This window comes from Sander lucioperca, chromosome 7 (genome assembly GCF_008315115.2).
Source record: "Sander lucioperca isolate FBNREF2018 chromosome 7, SLUC_FBN_1.2, whole genome shotgun sequence".
Lineage (NCBI taxonomy): Eukaryota > Metazoa > Chordata > Actinopteri > Perciformes > Percidae > Sander > Sander lucioperca.
In genome coordinates this window covers 42,129,948-42,147,159 of record NC_050179.1, presented here as the reverse complement: position 1 = coordinate 42,147,159, position 17,212 = coordinate 42,129,948, and the positions used below count along the sequence as shown (strand labels likewise).

General features: G+C 39.0%; 1 protein-coding gene across 4 annotated transcripts in view; it reads right to left on the bottom strand.

Annotated features, from left to right (window-relative positions):
• Positions 1–17,212, bottom strand: part of ppfibp2b (PPFIA binding protein 2b) — a 112,713-nt gene that overhangs the window by 4,971 nt on the left and 90,530 nt on the right. For 3 of the 4 annotated variants that reach the window (XM_036003341.1, XM_036003342.1, XM_036003343.1), the window contains 17 exons: positions 16,408–16,469; positions 16,187–16,262; positions 15,971–16,053; positions 15,618–15,832; positions 15,380–15,440; positions 15,039–15,086; positions 12,202–12,367; positions 9,681–9,713; positions 8,644–8,676; positions 7,190–7,325; positions 6,186–6,305; positions 5,271–5,421; positions 4,695–4,806; positions 4,509–4,597; positions 3,338–3,460; positions 2,504–2,629; positions 2,229–2,417 (listed from right to left, as the gene is read on the bottom strand). In XM_036003341.1, coding sequence (XP_035859234.1) covers positions 2,229–2,417; positions 2,504–2,629; positions 3,338–3,460; positions 4,509–4,597; positions 4,695–4,806; positions 5,271–5,421; positions 6,186–6,305; positions 7,190–7,325; positions 8,644–8,676; positions 9,681–9,713; positions 12,202–12,367; positions 15,039–15,086; positions 15,380–15,440; positions 15,618–15,832; positions 15,971–16,053; positions 16,187–16,262; positions 16,408–16,469 — 1,823 coding nt within the window. The remainder of the gene's footprint in view (positions 1–2,228; positions 2,418–2,503; positions 2,630–3,337; positions 3,461–4,508; positions 4,598–4,694; positions 4,807–5,270; positions 5,422–6,185; positions 6,306–7,189; positions 7,326–8,643; positions 8,677–9,680; positions 9,714–12,201; positions 12,368–15,038; positions 15,087–15,379; positions 15,441–15,617; positions 15,833–15,970; positions 16,054–16,186; positions 16,263–16,407; positions 16,470–17,212) is intronic. The other variant, XM_031297852.2, reaches the window with a different exon arrangement.

Here is a 17,212-nt window from a genome sequence, read left to right as displayed (position 1 = left end):
CATTATTAAATCACAGTGTGATTAAAATCACAAGTCTTAGGATAACTAGTTTATTACAATTTTTTTTTCGGAGTTTGGGCTATCATTTATAATTTGAACGACTTTATTTGAAGGCAAAACCCAAGGAGGGTGCACCGGAAATGTTGGTAAAAACAAATATGGTGGATTAACGGAACTGTTCATCTGATCTACACTTGGGGGCTGTATTGCTCTGTACCCAATGACGTGCCGTGTCAAATTTGGTGCAGTGTGGTCATGCGACACATTAATAAACTTTGAATAACAGCAGGGGCGTAGCTTCAGGGCTCTGTGGGCAGACCGACTCGAGTAGGTCTTCACCTTTCTGTCTTTAGTGGTTTTAACTTTGCTGCATAGGAGTGGCAGGTCAGAAAATACAAAATTAACTGATGGGGTGTAATTATCTTGTTAATTCAGAAAAAAACAGCAAGATTTTTTTCAATTAAACTTATCTCAAAATGTCTGAGATAATTATGTCATTCATTCAGAAAAAATATTAAATATATAAATATTTGTTGTCAAGTGAATGTATTACACTTGTGGGGTTTTTGTTTGAAGAGCCTCTCGCTGTCCCCCGTGCTGCAGTAGCACTCTCCACCTGAACTATAACTAATGCGGTGTAGACTGTTTTCTTTGCCTGTCATTGGTCATTGAAGAGAAACTAGTGGCAAGCCCACTAGCGTGCAATGCTGGGACGCGGGGCGATCCAATCCGTGAAAACAACGCATATATGGACATGTACCTTAATGCACTGGCATTTTAACATTTCAAGCATCAGAGACGTAACTTTTGGAATAAATACTTTTGTTCCCAGAAATTCCAAATAGCTAGCTGTTAGCAAGGGGCTAGCTAGGGGGACGCAACTATGTCATGGCAGGTGTATTGCTCAGGACCCAAGGAAGCTCAGTGTCGAGTGTTGGAGTGTGAAGTTTGGATGAGCGGTTCTCGAGAAAACGGCAAACCACAATACCACAGGCCAAGCAATCGAACAGGCACGCTTTCAACGGGCACTGCACTACTGCAGTGAAACCAATCACAAGCAAACAGCCACAAAGGCAGATTAGATATTAATAGTTGTCACAATTTGAATGAAGGGAGATATGAGAGACATTCTGCACTATGTTGAGAAAAAAGATGTTGAGTATATGAAATCAAGCTGATTTGATACAAGTTACATGTTATTGGCAGGTGAAAGGAGGTATTTTTTTCCATCTAAACATCACATCTGTATGTAGTGTTTTCTTGTATCCATTTCCAAATCAATTTTGCATTCATTGCATGTGAGTAAAACGTGATACCAGGCAACAGCAGCTTTTATAAACGTGGTCTCTAAGCTTGCTCTAACTAAAACACGCACGCACGCACGCGCGCGCGCACACACACACACACACACACACACACACACACACACACACACACACACACACACACACACACACCGAGGTTATATTTGTCCACAAAACCATACACATACATATTTAAATTCCTTATGCAACACAGAGTTGCATAAGGAATTTAAGATCTAAGTGTCCAAGGTCACAAATGGGCCAACAGCATTGTGTTTTAGGGTGGATTATTCCTCCATTTTTCTTTAGCAGAGCACAGAGGGATTTACTGTAAAGCTGAGGCTGCAGATGATAGCTGGGTTTTAAAGCTGCGAAGAGGAGCAGTGCAGTCTGGGGTTTACTCTACTCTCACAGGCTTAAAAACACTGAAAGGCTCAGAGCTTAAACTGCGCTGACACACCAAGGTTTCACCTCGGATTAAGGTGCTTTCTCTCACACACGCAGGAAGAGAGGTGTGTATTCTCTTGATCCAGCATTGTTGCCTCCAAGTACTTCCTCTTCCACTCCAAGTCATTTAATGGTGCTTGGAGAAATACTTCCTTAGTTTTCGTGTTAAAAATTCAAATCTACACTACTGATGCCACAAATATGGGCACTGATATGAATATTTATAACGGTTTTACCTTCCATTATATGTTATGCAGCCTATGTATTCTATTATTATCTTATTATCTTATCATCCTATTTTCCATTAATTATGGTATTCTATCCCTGCTTTTATTTTACATTGATTCTCTGTGTTTATGCTCAGTTTATGCCATGTCATTTTCCTTATCGTTATCACTTTTTACTGCATTCCTTATACGAAAGGTGCAATACAAATGAAGTTACTATCATTTTATTATTGTACTTGTATTATCTTACCTTGACTTTAGCTGTGATGCTGAGTGGGGTGTACCCCACGGCTTCAGTGTACTCCTTCTTCTCCTGATGAGCTTGTGCTCCCACCAGGCTGTTGAAGTTGCTGGTTAGGTGGCGTCTCAGCAGTGTTTTCTGAGTAGGGATGTTCAGCAGCATGGCAAGCGTGTCTGAGTTAAACCGAGGTTCCAGCATCTATAAGAGGAGAGACAAATTTAAGATGCTTTCTGTAGCAATTAGTTTTTTGTTGTCCCATAAACTGTGGGATTGTGTGTACTCACTACCAGCCCTCCGTGCACTCCGCTGCCCCTCAGGTTTGGTGCATACTCTGCCAGATCCACAGATCTCAGCCACTCCATGACTCGGTGGTTGGACCACTGGACCACGTCACTGGGACTGAAGTGGTTCTGAAACACACACACACACACACACACACACACACAGGAACACACTGTGCTGTAGATACACAAATGAGTGCAGGTTTTTATTATACTTTAAATCACACATTTTAACCATATCAAACTATCCAAATGTGTTTCAGAAAAGTTTTGAAATGTAAAAAAAAATATTTGAATTTAGTGAAGTTTATTTGTATAGTAATTCAAAGTGCCGTACGGCATTAAGACAGAGTTTCTGTGGAAGAAAAAGTTCTCTTATGTCCAGTTAGAAGAAGCTTACAAGAAGCTGTAGGATTCTTTCTGACCAGAATGAGTTTTCTGGCCAGGTTACAGGAAGCAACAGAGTAAACAAAAGCTGAGACATTCACTCACAAGACTGTCTGAGTAGATTTGCTCAGACCCAATACCGTCTTCTTTTTTAAAAAGTAAAAGAAAACATGGGAAAGAAAAGAGCTAAAATTGAATAAAACCAGGAGAATACGGGAGAATAAAAGTTTCGGTGCAATATATTAATAAATAGTCCAAAATGTCATTTAATAAAAGACACAAAACGTTTAAAGCCATTTACAGTTAAGTTTGGAGCAGACCTCCAGTTTTCTAGTTTGCTCATATATGTGGTGCATAGAAACTGAACACTGCTTAGCAAGCCAAAACTAGCATACACTTCAGCTCTTCTTTTAAACAACATGGTCACACAAACACACCATATCTATTTACCTCATTGCCGGGCCTGCGTTTGAGGCAGTGGGAGTTAAACTTGTTGACATGGAGAACATGAATGGCGCACTTGATGCTGAGGTGATGCAGCTGGCTGCTCACTTTAAGAAATAACAGGTCATTCTGAGATGGAGAGAAGACAGAGAGGAGTGCAATTATGACAAGGGGAAGAGAAAGTGAGCATCTAGTCTCTGCATTCAGAATCAGCTTGAACACATACATACGTTTGACTCCGGCTTTTTGTTGCTCTCAAAGTACACACACAGAAATAGACACATGGCTAAAAACAAGGACAACAAAGCTGCACTGCCTTGCGGTTCACACATTTTCAACACGGCAGCACAAAAGATCTAAACAATTAGCGCCATTTCAAGATTAGTTTCATCAATTCAGTATCCGACCAAACGTCTCCCCTTGTGTTGCTGAGTATGCATTGAATAATGGCCAGAAAAGCATTTTTTCATAAAATGTCATCATTTTATCACTTTACTGTCTATGGAGCTAGCTAGCTGACATGATCTACATCTGAGCTACTGGGCATGTGCAAGTGCAATCAAAGATAGTACAGAAGAAGAAGAAGAAGAAGAAAAGAGGTCTCACTCTGTAGCTAAAACAGAGACCAGCTAAAAAGAGGATCTGCAGCAGTGAGAGAGAGCGGTGCAGTACAACAAAAAAATGGTGTTTTTTGAAAATTAAACCATGTAAACCTATTCTGGTACAACCTTAAAATACAATTATGAACCTGAAAATGAGCATAATATGGCTGCTTTAAAGCTGTTATTCCACCAAATATATTTGACCAATCATCATGATCACCATGATCATTAGGGTTGGGTATTGTTTGGGGTTTTTCCAATACCAGTGCTAAAACGATACTTTTAAAATGGTGCCGGTGCCTAAACGGTGCCTGAACAGATACTTAAAAAAAAAAGAGAGCACAAAACGACATTAAAGAACGGCTTGCTTATTGCAAAGGCCATATGGTCGAATTTAATTGATTTATTTAAAATGTAATAACAATAACTTATAACAAGCGTCACATGCAGTGATGCTTCTGTTGCCTGTAACGTCCGTTTCAGAGCACCAGAGTGCAGCGCAGGCATTTAAGTGCCACCGAAATGAAGCATCGAAATCGGTACCCAACCCTAATGATTATTAGTTACCAACTCACCACGGTGAGGTATTTCAGCATCTGCCCATCCACTCTTCCTTCATTAAATTGGTCTTTGTATTGAGGAAGTCCAATGTCATCAAGCCAACCTTCGGAACATAAAATATCACCGTTTTAATGTAAGGGAATATCAGAATAAAGTTCTGTCAGTAAGTGTTATTTCAGCGTGTGGTTTTCAGTGCGTACGAGTGACCCAGGTGTAATCCAGCTCTGCAGACTTCTCAGACTGCTTGCTGCTGAACGTCTTGATGGCTAATAGGAGCTTCTTCCTGTGAAGCGGATTCTTCATCGCCAGCTCCTGGAGACACAGTGTTAGAAATATCTTGTTTCATCTTGTCACAGCTAAATCTTAAATCTAACCGATAACCTTACATGTTCACCCGAGAAAGAAAGAATATACCACCATTAGAGTGAATTATCTAATTAAAATGATCCTGATGAGAGAGACAGAGAGGTTTGGGGGGTCTGAGGTGGACAATGTGAGAGTGTTGAAGGCGAAACTAACAACCAGGTTGAAAAGCAGAGACAGGCATTGCTAAATGCCAAATAGACAGACAGACAGCAGCAATGATTAGACAGGTAGAACTGAAAAATATTTGACAGGCTCAATGGAAGATTTTCTGTCAGGTAAACCAACTGAGCCAGACAGATGTCTCAGAAGCACGATTTTATGAAACATGCTCCATATAGAGTAGATGATCTGTGTGTGTGTGTGTGTGTGCCTGCGTGCGTGCGTGTGTGTGTGTATGCGTGTGCATGTACCTTCTCTAGGTCTTGCTGGGTGGCCGATAGTAGAGTATCACCGCTGGTGACCCATTGGCAAGCGAGAATGCTGTACTGACCAAGTCCAATTTCCTCAAGCCAGTCACACACCTGCTCCGTGCTCCATTTACAAAAAGGCATCTTCAGGTCTCTGACATGGAGAAGAAAAGACAAAATATTAACATTGAACAGAGAAACAAGTTTGAAATGAGACTAATGGACCTAGAACCACATACAGTTTTATAGTGTTGGATACATAACAAAGATGACCACAATGGAATCTTTGTATATTATTTTGCTTATATACAACAAATTATTGCTGGCCATTGAACAAATGTGTAGTAGATTTTTTCAGTCCATTATTCCTTCCATACAGGTAGCTACAGCTTATAATTCATGCAAGAAAAATATGAAAATCACTGTGCTGAGATGTGAAACTCCGGTGAGATGGGGAATTGGTTTTAATACAGTTGAAAGTGTACCTTGAATACCTGCAGTTTTCCTGCATTTAAAATATAACCAAATCAAACATGGAAGACAGTGAAAGTGGACGTTGTGAAAAGAATCATGTGAACTTTGCTTTTGGACTCAAAAGGCTATGCCCAAGTAGGAAGGTAGTACAAATGTAACAGCACATGAATGTACCATTATGCCAAACATCATAAACCAGGAAACAGTAGAGGCTGCCATTACTCCATTACTATCTCATTGTGATTTACAAAGATATTAGGGAAAGCCTGTGGTGTGAATGTTAATGGTTATGCAGGCAATGTAGCTGCTCAAATACGAGCTAAACAGAGATCTGAAGCTCTGAAACTATCTTCAATACAGTGTTTCTCGCTCTTGCACACAAGATATTTTACACATATGTATGAAAAAAAAACAGTATGTGTAAGTATAATTGTGTTTTTATACCGTGTGGTCCCTGAACAGGCCAATCTTGGTCCAGCTGTAGCTCTGAAACCTCCCCTCTTGAACTCTACCAGCTCAGGGTAGTGAACCTGGGCAGGACTGCCTGACTGGCTGCGACGGATCCTGGGTACAATGGAAACATTGATAAGTGTGTGAAGGAAAAATAGAAAAAAGGGAAAGAGACTGAGATAATGTAGCTGTGTTAGGCAAAACAGAAAAAGATACTGTTTATGTGTAACTACTGCATTGTTTGTATGAGGGGCCCTTCGGGACATTATTCACAATTACCTCATACACATACAAGTAATACGCTCTCACACACACTACTAAAAGGCTTTTATATACACTATTGAAAAAAGATACGCTCACATACTATACTGAAACTATACTAAAACCTCACACACATACAAGTAAAATGCTCTCAAACACTATGGAAACGCTCTCATATACGCCTTCCTGTTCAAGTGAAACACCTTCATGTTCAAGTGAAATCCTCTCACACACAATACGGAAACGTTCTCATACACAATACTGAAACGCTTTCATACGCACTACTGAAACACTCTCATACACATTACTGAAACACTCTCATATACACTATTGAAAGTGAAATCCTAGCACTTCAGTAGTGTATATAATAATAATAAATAGAATTTGTAAAGTGCTTTTCAAGGACTCAAAGTCGCTTATAGGAGTGTTTCAGTAGTGTATATGAGAGCTTTTCAATAGTGTGTGAGTGCATTTCACTTGTATGTGTATGAGGTCTCAGTATAGTATGTGAGCGTATAATTTTTCAGTAGTGTATATGAAAGCCTTTCAGTAGTGTGTGTGAGAGCATTTCACTTGTATGTGTGTGAGGTAATCGTGAATATTGTCCCTGATGGCCCCTCATATATATATATATATATATATATATATATATATATATATATATATATAGATATCTATATATATATAGATATATATATCTATATATATATGTGCACATATATTTCTTCAAAACTTACTTCCCCCAGAGTTTCTTAATGCCTCTTTGACTCTTCCTGTTCTCTGGTGAGACAGGGGACTGCTGTCCAGAGTCCACTCCAGATGACAGGGGGGACTGGTCTGACAGAACACACTCCTCTAGCTTCTCTGGATGCCCTGCCAGACAAAAACACAAGCATAGAAGAATTGACACTCCGATTCAGCAAAGTAGAAATCTGGGATCCAAAATTACCTAAATAAGTATGTAAAGCACATATTTGTCCTGTTTCTTACATTGGTAGCCTGTTTACAGATTCCTGGAAAGCACTTGTACTTTAAAACAGCACATCACTATTGTTGATATTAACAATAGTGGATACAAAACAACTTGACAGTTTCCCTCAGCTTTTTATTCGTTTTGGATTTCTGGTAAGAGAGCTCTGATAAACACAGTACACTAACACAGTACACTACCTGCCATGCACCAAACAGCAGACAGACACAGTTAGAGAATAGCTCATACAACATGCAAATGTTGCTCCATATCTAATGGATATAGAAATAGGATAATGTTAGCTTGTTTACATCTAAATCAATTGATGCAGCTTTAATATACATATACATAATACATAATAACTATAATAATAACTAACCCTAACCCTAACCCTAACCCTTTGAGGCAAAGATATTAGTAGTCCTAATATAGGCACCCCAAACACAGATGCTCACCTAAATCTTGTTGTATTGCAAGTTCAGTTCAGATCTCTCTCTGAGGCTAAGGTGTGTTTGGGGGCCCCTTTCCATCGACCTTAATAGGAGACGGTCCAGGAACTAGGGATGTCACGAGACCCGGTACTTCGGTAAGTCGTTAACAAAATTCTGAAAACGTGACAGCACTCGTTTTTCTACAGTACCGTAGGTACCGGGGGATGCAATTCTTCCGGACAAAAAAAGTGACAGAAAGTTGAAACTAAAACAAAAACTGAAACTAAAAAAAAGTGACATAGGCTGTCCCAATTAATTAATGTTTAAGTATTATTGTTCATTTTTTTTTGTTTTTTTTAACACACCTTGGTATCGACTTAGGTATTGAGTATCGTGTACTTTTGGTGGTATTGGTACCGACTACTACATTTTTGGTATTGTGACATCCCTACCACTATCCCAACCCTTTTTAGCTATGACTAAGACTATATCTATAACAAACATAACATTGGATACTGAGTTGTGAATTTGAGAAGTAAAGATTAGCTGACTTTTCTTTGTATATAAATATGATTTCTTGCATGTATGTTCCTATGTATTTATGTATGTGTGCTATGTACGTTTCCATGAAGCCAATATGATTTATCTTCTATGCTGTATACACTTGCACTACAAAAAAGGTACATTTGACCCAGGGTATATTATTCACTAATCTCATGTCAAGATCACTGATTTTAACAGGATGGTAACAGAAGGTGAATGGGTTCATGGCTTGAGATGCAATACCCACCAACATTATAGAGGTCATGTTTTCCAGGGGATCCTGAGGCAGAGGAGATTAGTGAAATGAGACGAAAGCAAGCAGAAATAAAGCAGAAGTGAGGATTAGCCACACCCTCTTTTTCTCCAAAATAAAGATATACGTGTACATCAGTGTCCAAGCCATATGTGAGAGGTCACCTGGGCTGACAGGATGATCTAAAGAGGAATGAGGTCATCCCACACCCATTTTCTTTCTTGATTCTTAACCTGAAACATCCCTATCAAAAGCCTGACCAGAGGCTGAAAAGAGAACTCCCTCCTTGAGGAGTTTAACCAAGGTGGTGCTGAAACAAACTTGCGCAATTCTGTTACCACCTCATTACATGTTGCCTGTTTACTTTGCACTTGCTCGACTTGCTCTTTCTCAGTGACATCCTGCTTAAGCCATCCTGTGTGTTTGTTTGTTGTGTGAGGCAGTGAGAGCAAAGGGGGATGTCAGGTTGCATTTTTCTTTGTTTACTTTGGATGTCTAAGCTAGTTGAATTGCACACATTCTTTTCCTTTTTTTGTATTTTTATTTTTTCTCGCATTATATCTTATATAGAACTGCACACATCCTAAAGCTTGCACTCCTCGCCCTCTCCCTCCTGCTTCAAGCTCTGGCTTTGTGTAGGCTGATACATGGGTGGTTGTGTGCTTATATGCCTATTAGCTTTAAGTGTGTGTGTGTGTGTGTGTGTGTGTGTGTGTGTGTGTGTGTGTGTGTGTGTGTGTGTGTGTGCGTTTGTGTGTTTCAGTTAATGCTGATGCGAGAGAGCCAGGCTTTGTCAGCTCTCTGAGTCATGAAGGAGTCCTTATAATCCCGGCTCACCATGCCTCTGCTCACCTCTGAGGTATGGCTGTCAATCTTGTTTTGTTTATGAAAATTGACAGGATTGTATTTGTCATAAAAGCTTGTTTGTATGGCTTCAGAGTCACAGCAACAACATTAGCCAAATGACTTAGTTTTTACCGAAAGTGTATTTCCAGTGCTGACATTTGAATTTCTGTGTGAGCATACAGTACCTAAAGCCGGAGCACTGGCACTCCTGCAGCGAACTGCAGCCATAAGACAAACGAAGAAAAGAGCAATCCGACAGCAAAACAGAAAGGAGGAGGAGACAGGGAGAAAGGGCACAGAGAAGGAAGCAGTTGGAGCAAAGTTAGTTGACGTTTACTTGAGTTGAAGAGTTATTCAACGGTTGCAGTTTATTGAATTAGGTTTTTTGCTAAGGTCTGTTCAAGAACATATTTTCCCACTTAACCCCTGTGGTATTTTATTTTGGTGGTTTTCATTTATCTGCCTGAGAATGAATATATATATATATATATATATATATATATATATACACAACTGAGGTGAATTGAAGTTAATTTGTTGTGCTAACAGCAGTGAACAATGACATTTGAAAACCAGCAACTTTTCAGAAACAAGGGGCCTTGTGCAAGAATATTTTTGTGTCTTTATTTCAAACGTCTTCTTTTCTGTGCGGTCTGCTAGAGTGTTCCAACTCAGATACACCAAACTCTCTTAACTGTACAAAGTGGTTAAAAATTACTTGTTTCATCTTGATGAATATTAGCAGGTGACAGTTGGGAAGATGTGGTCATTAGCAGACCTAAACTTAATCTGCAGATTGTTTTATTATTATTATTATAATTTTCAGCGGTGATCCAGAAGGAAAATCTTCTTAATTAGCAGACTATTTTTCTGCATAGAGTGGAGATGTGTTAACATTCTGAGTTTTATTTAAAACATTTTTTTTTTGATCTGTGGAAAATTTGCGGAAGATAAGAGAAAATTCTGCAGAATTCTGCGTCCGCAGATTCCGTATGGCCCTGATCATTAGCATAATCAATGTCCCGCAATTGCTTTACAGTATAAGGCTGTCTGTTCTGCCTTGTTCGTGGGCAAGTTTCATTCACAAAAACCCAAGAGTTACACAGGACTAAAATGAAGAATTTCACACAAACGGAGCTTAAAGTGCTCATATTATGCTCATTTTCAAGTTCATAATTGTATTTAAGGGGTTGTACCAGAATAGGTTTACATGGTTTAATTTTCAAAAAACACCATATTTTTGTTATACTGCAGCTCCTCTTTTCACCCTGTGTGTTGAGCTCTCTGTTTTAGCTACAGAGTGAGGCATCTCACTTCTGTTCCATCTTTGTTGGGAGTTGCACATGCGCAGTAGCTAGGTCAGCACTACAAGCTAGTCAGAAGCAGAGTATGAGGGCGTGCCACGCTAGCAGCTAGCCTAGGTGAGCATTATAACGTATTACAAAGTGACGCACGTTCGTCACGGAAGTAAAGGCTGGACTAAAATAGAGCTGTATGGAGCAGTTTGTGAACAGTGTTTTCTGTTGTAGATGGTAAGTCCCTTTGGGGTGGACTTTGGGCTTTTCCACTTTGTAAACCTACTACATGCACAAAAAAGATACAGATATAACACAATACATGAAAGGGAAAAAGCCAAAAAGCATAATATGAGCACTTTAAAGTCCTAAACAGAACTAATTTAGTAGTTAACATTTAGAAAATATAAATAAGCTGCCAACAATGTGTCATCAGGGCAACTCTGTGTTGTGACAGAAAAAATAAGGAATGGTAGATGGTAGAAAACGTCTTTTTTCTGGAATTCTTTCAAAGAATTGGTTTTTAGTTTTATTTTAGTTGGTTTAGTTAACTATGTCACCATGAATAATGTATGTTTATTTTCTCAACCACATCATTCCTTGTGGCTTGTGTTCCATTATCCATTCTGTGCTATTTGTACACATTTGCACGTGAAAAACGGCTGCAACCTGCCCCTCACATGACAACAGTCAGGGACAAATTATGTCTTGTGGTGTAGCACAGTAATTCAGAGATTTTCAAAATCTGCACGTGGCTTGAGGGAACTTTTCTAGCAACTACTGCTGTTTTTTGTTGTATATTTTATCTGAATAGATTTTGGTATCATATTTAAAGTCCAAAATGATTCTGACCAAGGACCAGGGTTCAAAATGAACTTGTTTGTTCACCAGCCAAATGGCTAGTGAATGTTTTACGAGCCACTCAATACATTACCATTGTTTTTTAGGCTAGTGATTGAAGCAAATCTACCAGCCAGTTTCATATTTTACCAGCATTTGGCTAGTAGATGGTGCTAATTTTGAACTCTGCCAAGGACTTATAATTCCTTATATTATGTCAGACAAGAGTGTGTCCCTTGTGACTTGTACAACTGGTCTGGACCACTCGTGAAAATTATTGTACTATGGAAGTACAAAACAAAAATTCTGCATAAGGGAAAATTAGTGAATGCGACAAATTTTCTTAAATAACTCGTACGCACTTAACAACCAATTTGTTTTTTCTAATGGTTCTTGCATGAGGCCCAATGTCCCACTTGCTCTGGGGACTCTACAGACTTCACTGTCAACACCTTTCATTAAAACAGTTTTCTTTCAAAGGTAGAAAATACTGAAAATTATCTTTCCAAAGTGTGACAGGCAAAATAATGAAAGAGATTTGTATGTCCCCTGTTGATTAAGAGAAACTCACTGAGAGTGTAGTCCTGGTCGTGGCTGTGGACAGGAGAGAGCTGGACAGGAGATAAACTCTCTCCATCTCTCTGTCTGTGGCCATTCAGCTCGGCCATCGCCTCGCTCTTTTTACTTTTTAGTTTCCCCGGCAAAGTCTGGTACTTGCTCAGCTCCATGTGAGAATTCTGGAGAATATAAACAACAAAACAGTGCGTTATATCTTAGTCTAGTCTAGCACCACATTTCAAATAAATTGAATTGAAGCCTCAGAATTCACTGATTCTTGCTTTGAATTCAAATGTACAAAGTTCTTCTTAGCAGATAACTTTGATGAAGTGGACACATTTTTCTTTGCATTTGGTAGTTATCTGCTTCTGATACTCTATGGCAATTTATAAAATACATTGAAACTCAGTGATTTTAGATATAAGTTCTATGTATATCGCATTTCCTCTACATCTACTGTATATACAGGCTGGTCAGTCCCATCTAAATATCTTTCATAAGATAACAGCAGGGTCATGATTTGATTTGCTCATTTGCTCTGTTGCATAACGGTGTGTCCTATGGAGAGTACATTTCTGATGATGCCAGAATCTGACCAGGCATCAAAGTCATGGGGCTCTAAAGGAATAAGAGGAGAAAGGCCAGCAGAGAGAAACATCTGGGAGGCAGCAATGATGCTGAGCACTACTGACAGCCACTTCAGGTGGGTCTTGGCCCTTTGTGTGTGTGTGTGTGTGTGTGTGTGTGTTTGTGTGTGCGTCACAGTATGATCTTGTGTGTGCTGCATGAAAAGGCACTCAGTGGGTGAACTTTTTTGCTTTTCACTGGCAACAATCAATTTCAAAAAGTGATAGAAGAAAATTCAGAAAGGTGATCTACTTTATATCTGGAGGTACTTAATAAAATGCAGCATAGGCACTAAGCCTCTGTGTAGCACACATTTGTTTGTTGAGAATCCAGTACATAATTTCCATAGTGACTGTAGAATACAAACAACTTAAGCCATAAATACAATTTTTTACAACCTACACAATGTCCGATTTGACCTCTCTGTCAGAGAGTAGAAAGCCCAAAATGCACCCCAAGGGGGCGTATTACAGAAACTTCTTAGCTTCTAGATCCTATCTCAACTGTTTGGTAGCCATGGTAATTAGGGTTAGGACCAAATTTAGGAAAAAAAAACATTAAACATGATAGTTCCTATCCTAATTTAAGATAGGAAAAGTGTATTACACAAGCATCCTAACTTCCCATAATCTTAAATAAACTCTCCTAATTTTAGGATAACCGTTGAGCTGTCCTAACTCTTTTTTTCTGCTAAGTTCGTGGCTCTCACGACCAACTGCTAAACGGCGCTCACAACAGAGAGCACTGTGACAAATTCCACTGTATCCATGAGGACTGGCAGGTTAAATCGGCTGCCCTACAAACATGCCAGGCAGGCACAGGGCTGACATCCTCGCAGGCGGATATGGTGGAGACAGGCTCGGACATGGGCTACGTTCCGTGTCCCAGATTGCTGTAGACTTGTACCAATTGTGTGGACGTGCAAGCAGTTCTAACGGCAACATCATGGCTGAGCAACTGGTACAAGTCCGCAGCTATCCACAGACGCAGGATGCCTTAAGTATGTCCGAGCCTCCCGGACGGGTGAACTGGGACTTTGTTACCTGCTTGTTGGTTAACGGTTAATGAAGGTTTAGCTATCGGCTTGTAACGACGGTTACAAAGTTGTATAGCTCGGCAAGATGAGAAAGTATAGCATCAGTTGCTACTGTAGGTAACAGACATACAAGTTGGTAACCGAAGTTGGATTGGGTATTTAGGATTTTCTAACATGAGATAAGATAGGATTCGTAAAGTTAGTTAAGATTTGCTTCTGTAATACCAAATAGGGAAAAATCCGATCTTAGACTCTTCCTCTCTTAACTTAAGAATTAAGATAGGAAGTATCTGTAATACAGCCCCAGGTGAACAATTTGATACTTCAAAAATAATGGGTGAATAAAGAAAGAAAAGCAAGCACCCTATGTGGTTATGATGTAAATATGTAGAAACGTTTCTGAGAACATCCTTGCATCCCATGTGCATGAATACCTTGACACATTTTGTACTTGTATAACTGTGATGGATCCACTAATTCACTAAAGGCTTTGAAGTTTGACAAGGTTTTATCTAGAAATGTTTTTTTTAATAAGAGCTACACTTTTTACCGTAAATTTACAGTAATAACTTGTTGGGGCTTTGTAAACTATAGAGTGTGGTCTAGACCTACTCTATCTGTAAAGTGTCTCGAGATAACTCCTGTTATGATTTGATACTATAAATAAAATTGAATTGAATTGAAATGAATATACTGGCAGTAGCTTCGCCAGTAAACTACTGTTTATTTAGAGTAAGCATACTGTTTTTAAATGTTAAGGTATTTTACTGTAAATAGACATACAGTGTTGTTTTTTCTTTCTGTATTATTTGAATTCACAGTAATATACTGGCTGCAGTGTATCTTTATTTTCCCAAGATGCATTGATATTAACAGTAAATACCTGTAATCTGTAACTTTCGCAAATAGTGCTGCAATATTATTATTTTCGCCCAGAATGCATTGCTATTCACAGTATGATCCTGTATAACATTAAAACAGTAAGATACTGTGAGATTTTAGCTGTACATTTACATCAAGAGTTTACAGTAAAAGTATCTTATTTATAATTCACTGAAGACTGAATTAAAATCAAGTGGACCCTATCCTTGCTATATTATGAAGAGTAATGTTTAATTGTACAGTGTATGTATTTCTAAGGGTTAGGCAAAGGTTAGGCTGTGTGAAGTCATGCAGCAGATCAGTACCTCTGCCCTTGTGTCTGATTCAGTTTCAATTGGCTGGATCTCTACAGCCTATAGCCAACACAGATACAGGAGAGAAAGAAAAAAAACACACACACAGACACACATACGCACATACACAAACAAACAAAGAAGTTAGTAGGTTAGCAATCACACAATCAGATTAAAGTAAGATGAATGTTTATTGTTATTTAGAAAGAACAAAGTTAGTGTGCATTTTGATCAGATATGTAAGAGGCAGCAGCAGATGTAGCAGGTTGGATTCAATCACATTCATCAGTTAAATTAAAGTATTATTAAAGTCAATCAGTAGCAGTAAAGTGATTTTATATGCACTAACAAACCTTTTGTAAGGATCCACTCTGCAACTCTTCAAGACTACTGGACAACAACCTGTGCTGATGCCTGGAAAAAAAAAACTTTCAGAGTTAGAAAAAATGAAATGATGAATGAATGCCACCATATAAACTCCATTAGCACACATATGATGTCTGCCTACACTTTAAGTTGAGTGAAAGCAACAACGTAAAACTCTGCCACGTTCAACAGAAGTCATACAAACACAAAAAAGCTTCTACTTACCATGATCCATTAAAGAAGCTTGTATCCCCAGTGGACACCAGTGATGTGTCCATAGAGTTGTGGATACTACAACAAACGGCACACAAAGGGGTAAGATTAATAGTAAGTTGTGAGATGTGTGTGTGCAAGTATTTTGAGTGTTTATACCTGGAGTCCAATTCTCTCTGGTAAGAAGATGCAAGTAGCATAAGCGGAGAAGACCCTCTTGATGACATCTATCCAGAGACAAAAACAATTAGTTTTTTCAGTTTTTCTTAACTTATCTCTAGGCAAATAGTCCATTTCTGGGGAGGCAATGCCCAGTATTGCTTAAAATCGCAGGTTGTAAAAAATTATATACTTCATCATCTTACCTCTGACCTGACAATATCAGATTGTGCTTTGTGCGTGATGGCTCTGAGTCTTAAAGTGCCACTCAGCTCCTCTTCACTACTCCCTGGTTGTTGAACACAGAAATATTACACACAACACAATAAAAAAAACTATGAAGGAGAGAAGAGTGTTTCCTATGCTGTTATTACTTTCATCCAAAACACGTATTTGAGGAAAGAAAAGGATGTAATTCTTACCCTGTGTGAGTGCCATGACTTCCCTCATCTTTCTGTACTGGCCAAGCAGAATTGTCAGCTCCTCTATACGCCGATCCTGATATCAGCAAGACACAAATGTTTTGGCTTTTGTAAAGCAAGTAAAATAATGGGACGCTTTATCTTCATCAAAACAACTCTCAAACTGAACATCAAAGAAACTTTCATCACAGCAGTAGTGTAAAAAAATAGGTTTCATTTACCTTTTCATCATTTGAAGCTAACAAAGACTCCATCCCCACCTTCAGCCTCTGGTATTCATGGTCTAACAAAGAAAAACAAGGTATTGAAATGTTATTTTGGACTCACGGTAACCTCACGTCTTATTAATTTAGGGCTCTCTGATGGGTGCCTGATGCGATGTTGGCGACAGACATGACAGCCATGCTAATGCAAATAAACAAGCCAAACAAATACACACTGACAGCGCGACTGCCCATACACCATCACCTGTGACACACACTGCAGCTTTTCATAGTGATATAACTGGTGTTGTATGGCGACTATGCCAATACCAACATAAAACAGAGTTTGCTTCTGGATTCCGAAAGCAACACAATACAAACACACAAATGCATACACAAATCTGGGATGTCATTCAATGTCCTTTCACATACAAAAACTTATCGTAAAGAGGAATTCCACCAATCTTAGAAATAAAAGTCAGTTTACTAATGCTACTCAGCTTGTTAATACAGTTGTATTATGTTTTCTTTGGCTTTTGAGTAGCTTTGTCAAACCAAAAGAGACTCAAGCTAACATCTGACATGTTAGATGGAACTGTACATTGAGGTTTATACACACTGATACCACGGCCACTGAGACAGCATAAACTGACACCTATGAAGCAGGTGTTTGTTTGCAGTTTGTTAATGTGGCAGTATTAAATTGTAGGTAAAGGCAGCAACAATAGGGCTTATGTATGTGTATGTGTCTGTGGCAGAGGATGGCAGCCTGCGTGAGAGAGAGAGAGAGCGAGAGAAAGAGAGAAAGAGAGAGAGTGAGAGA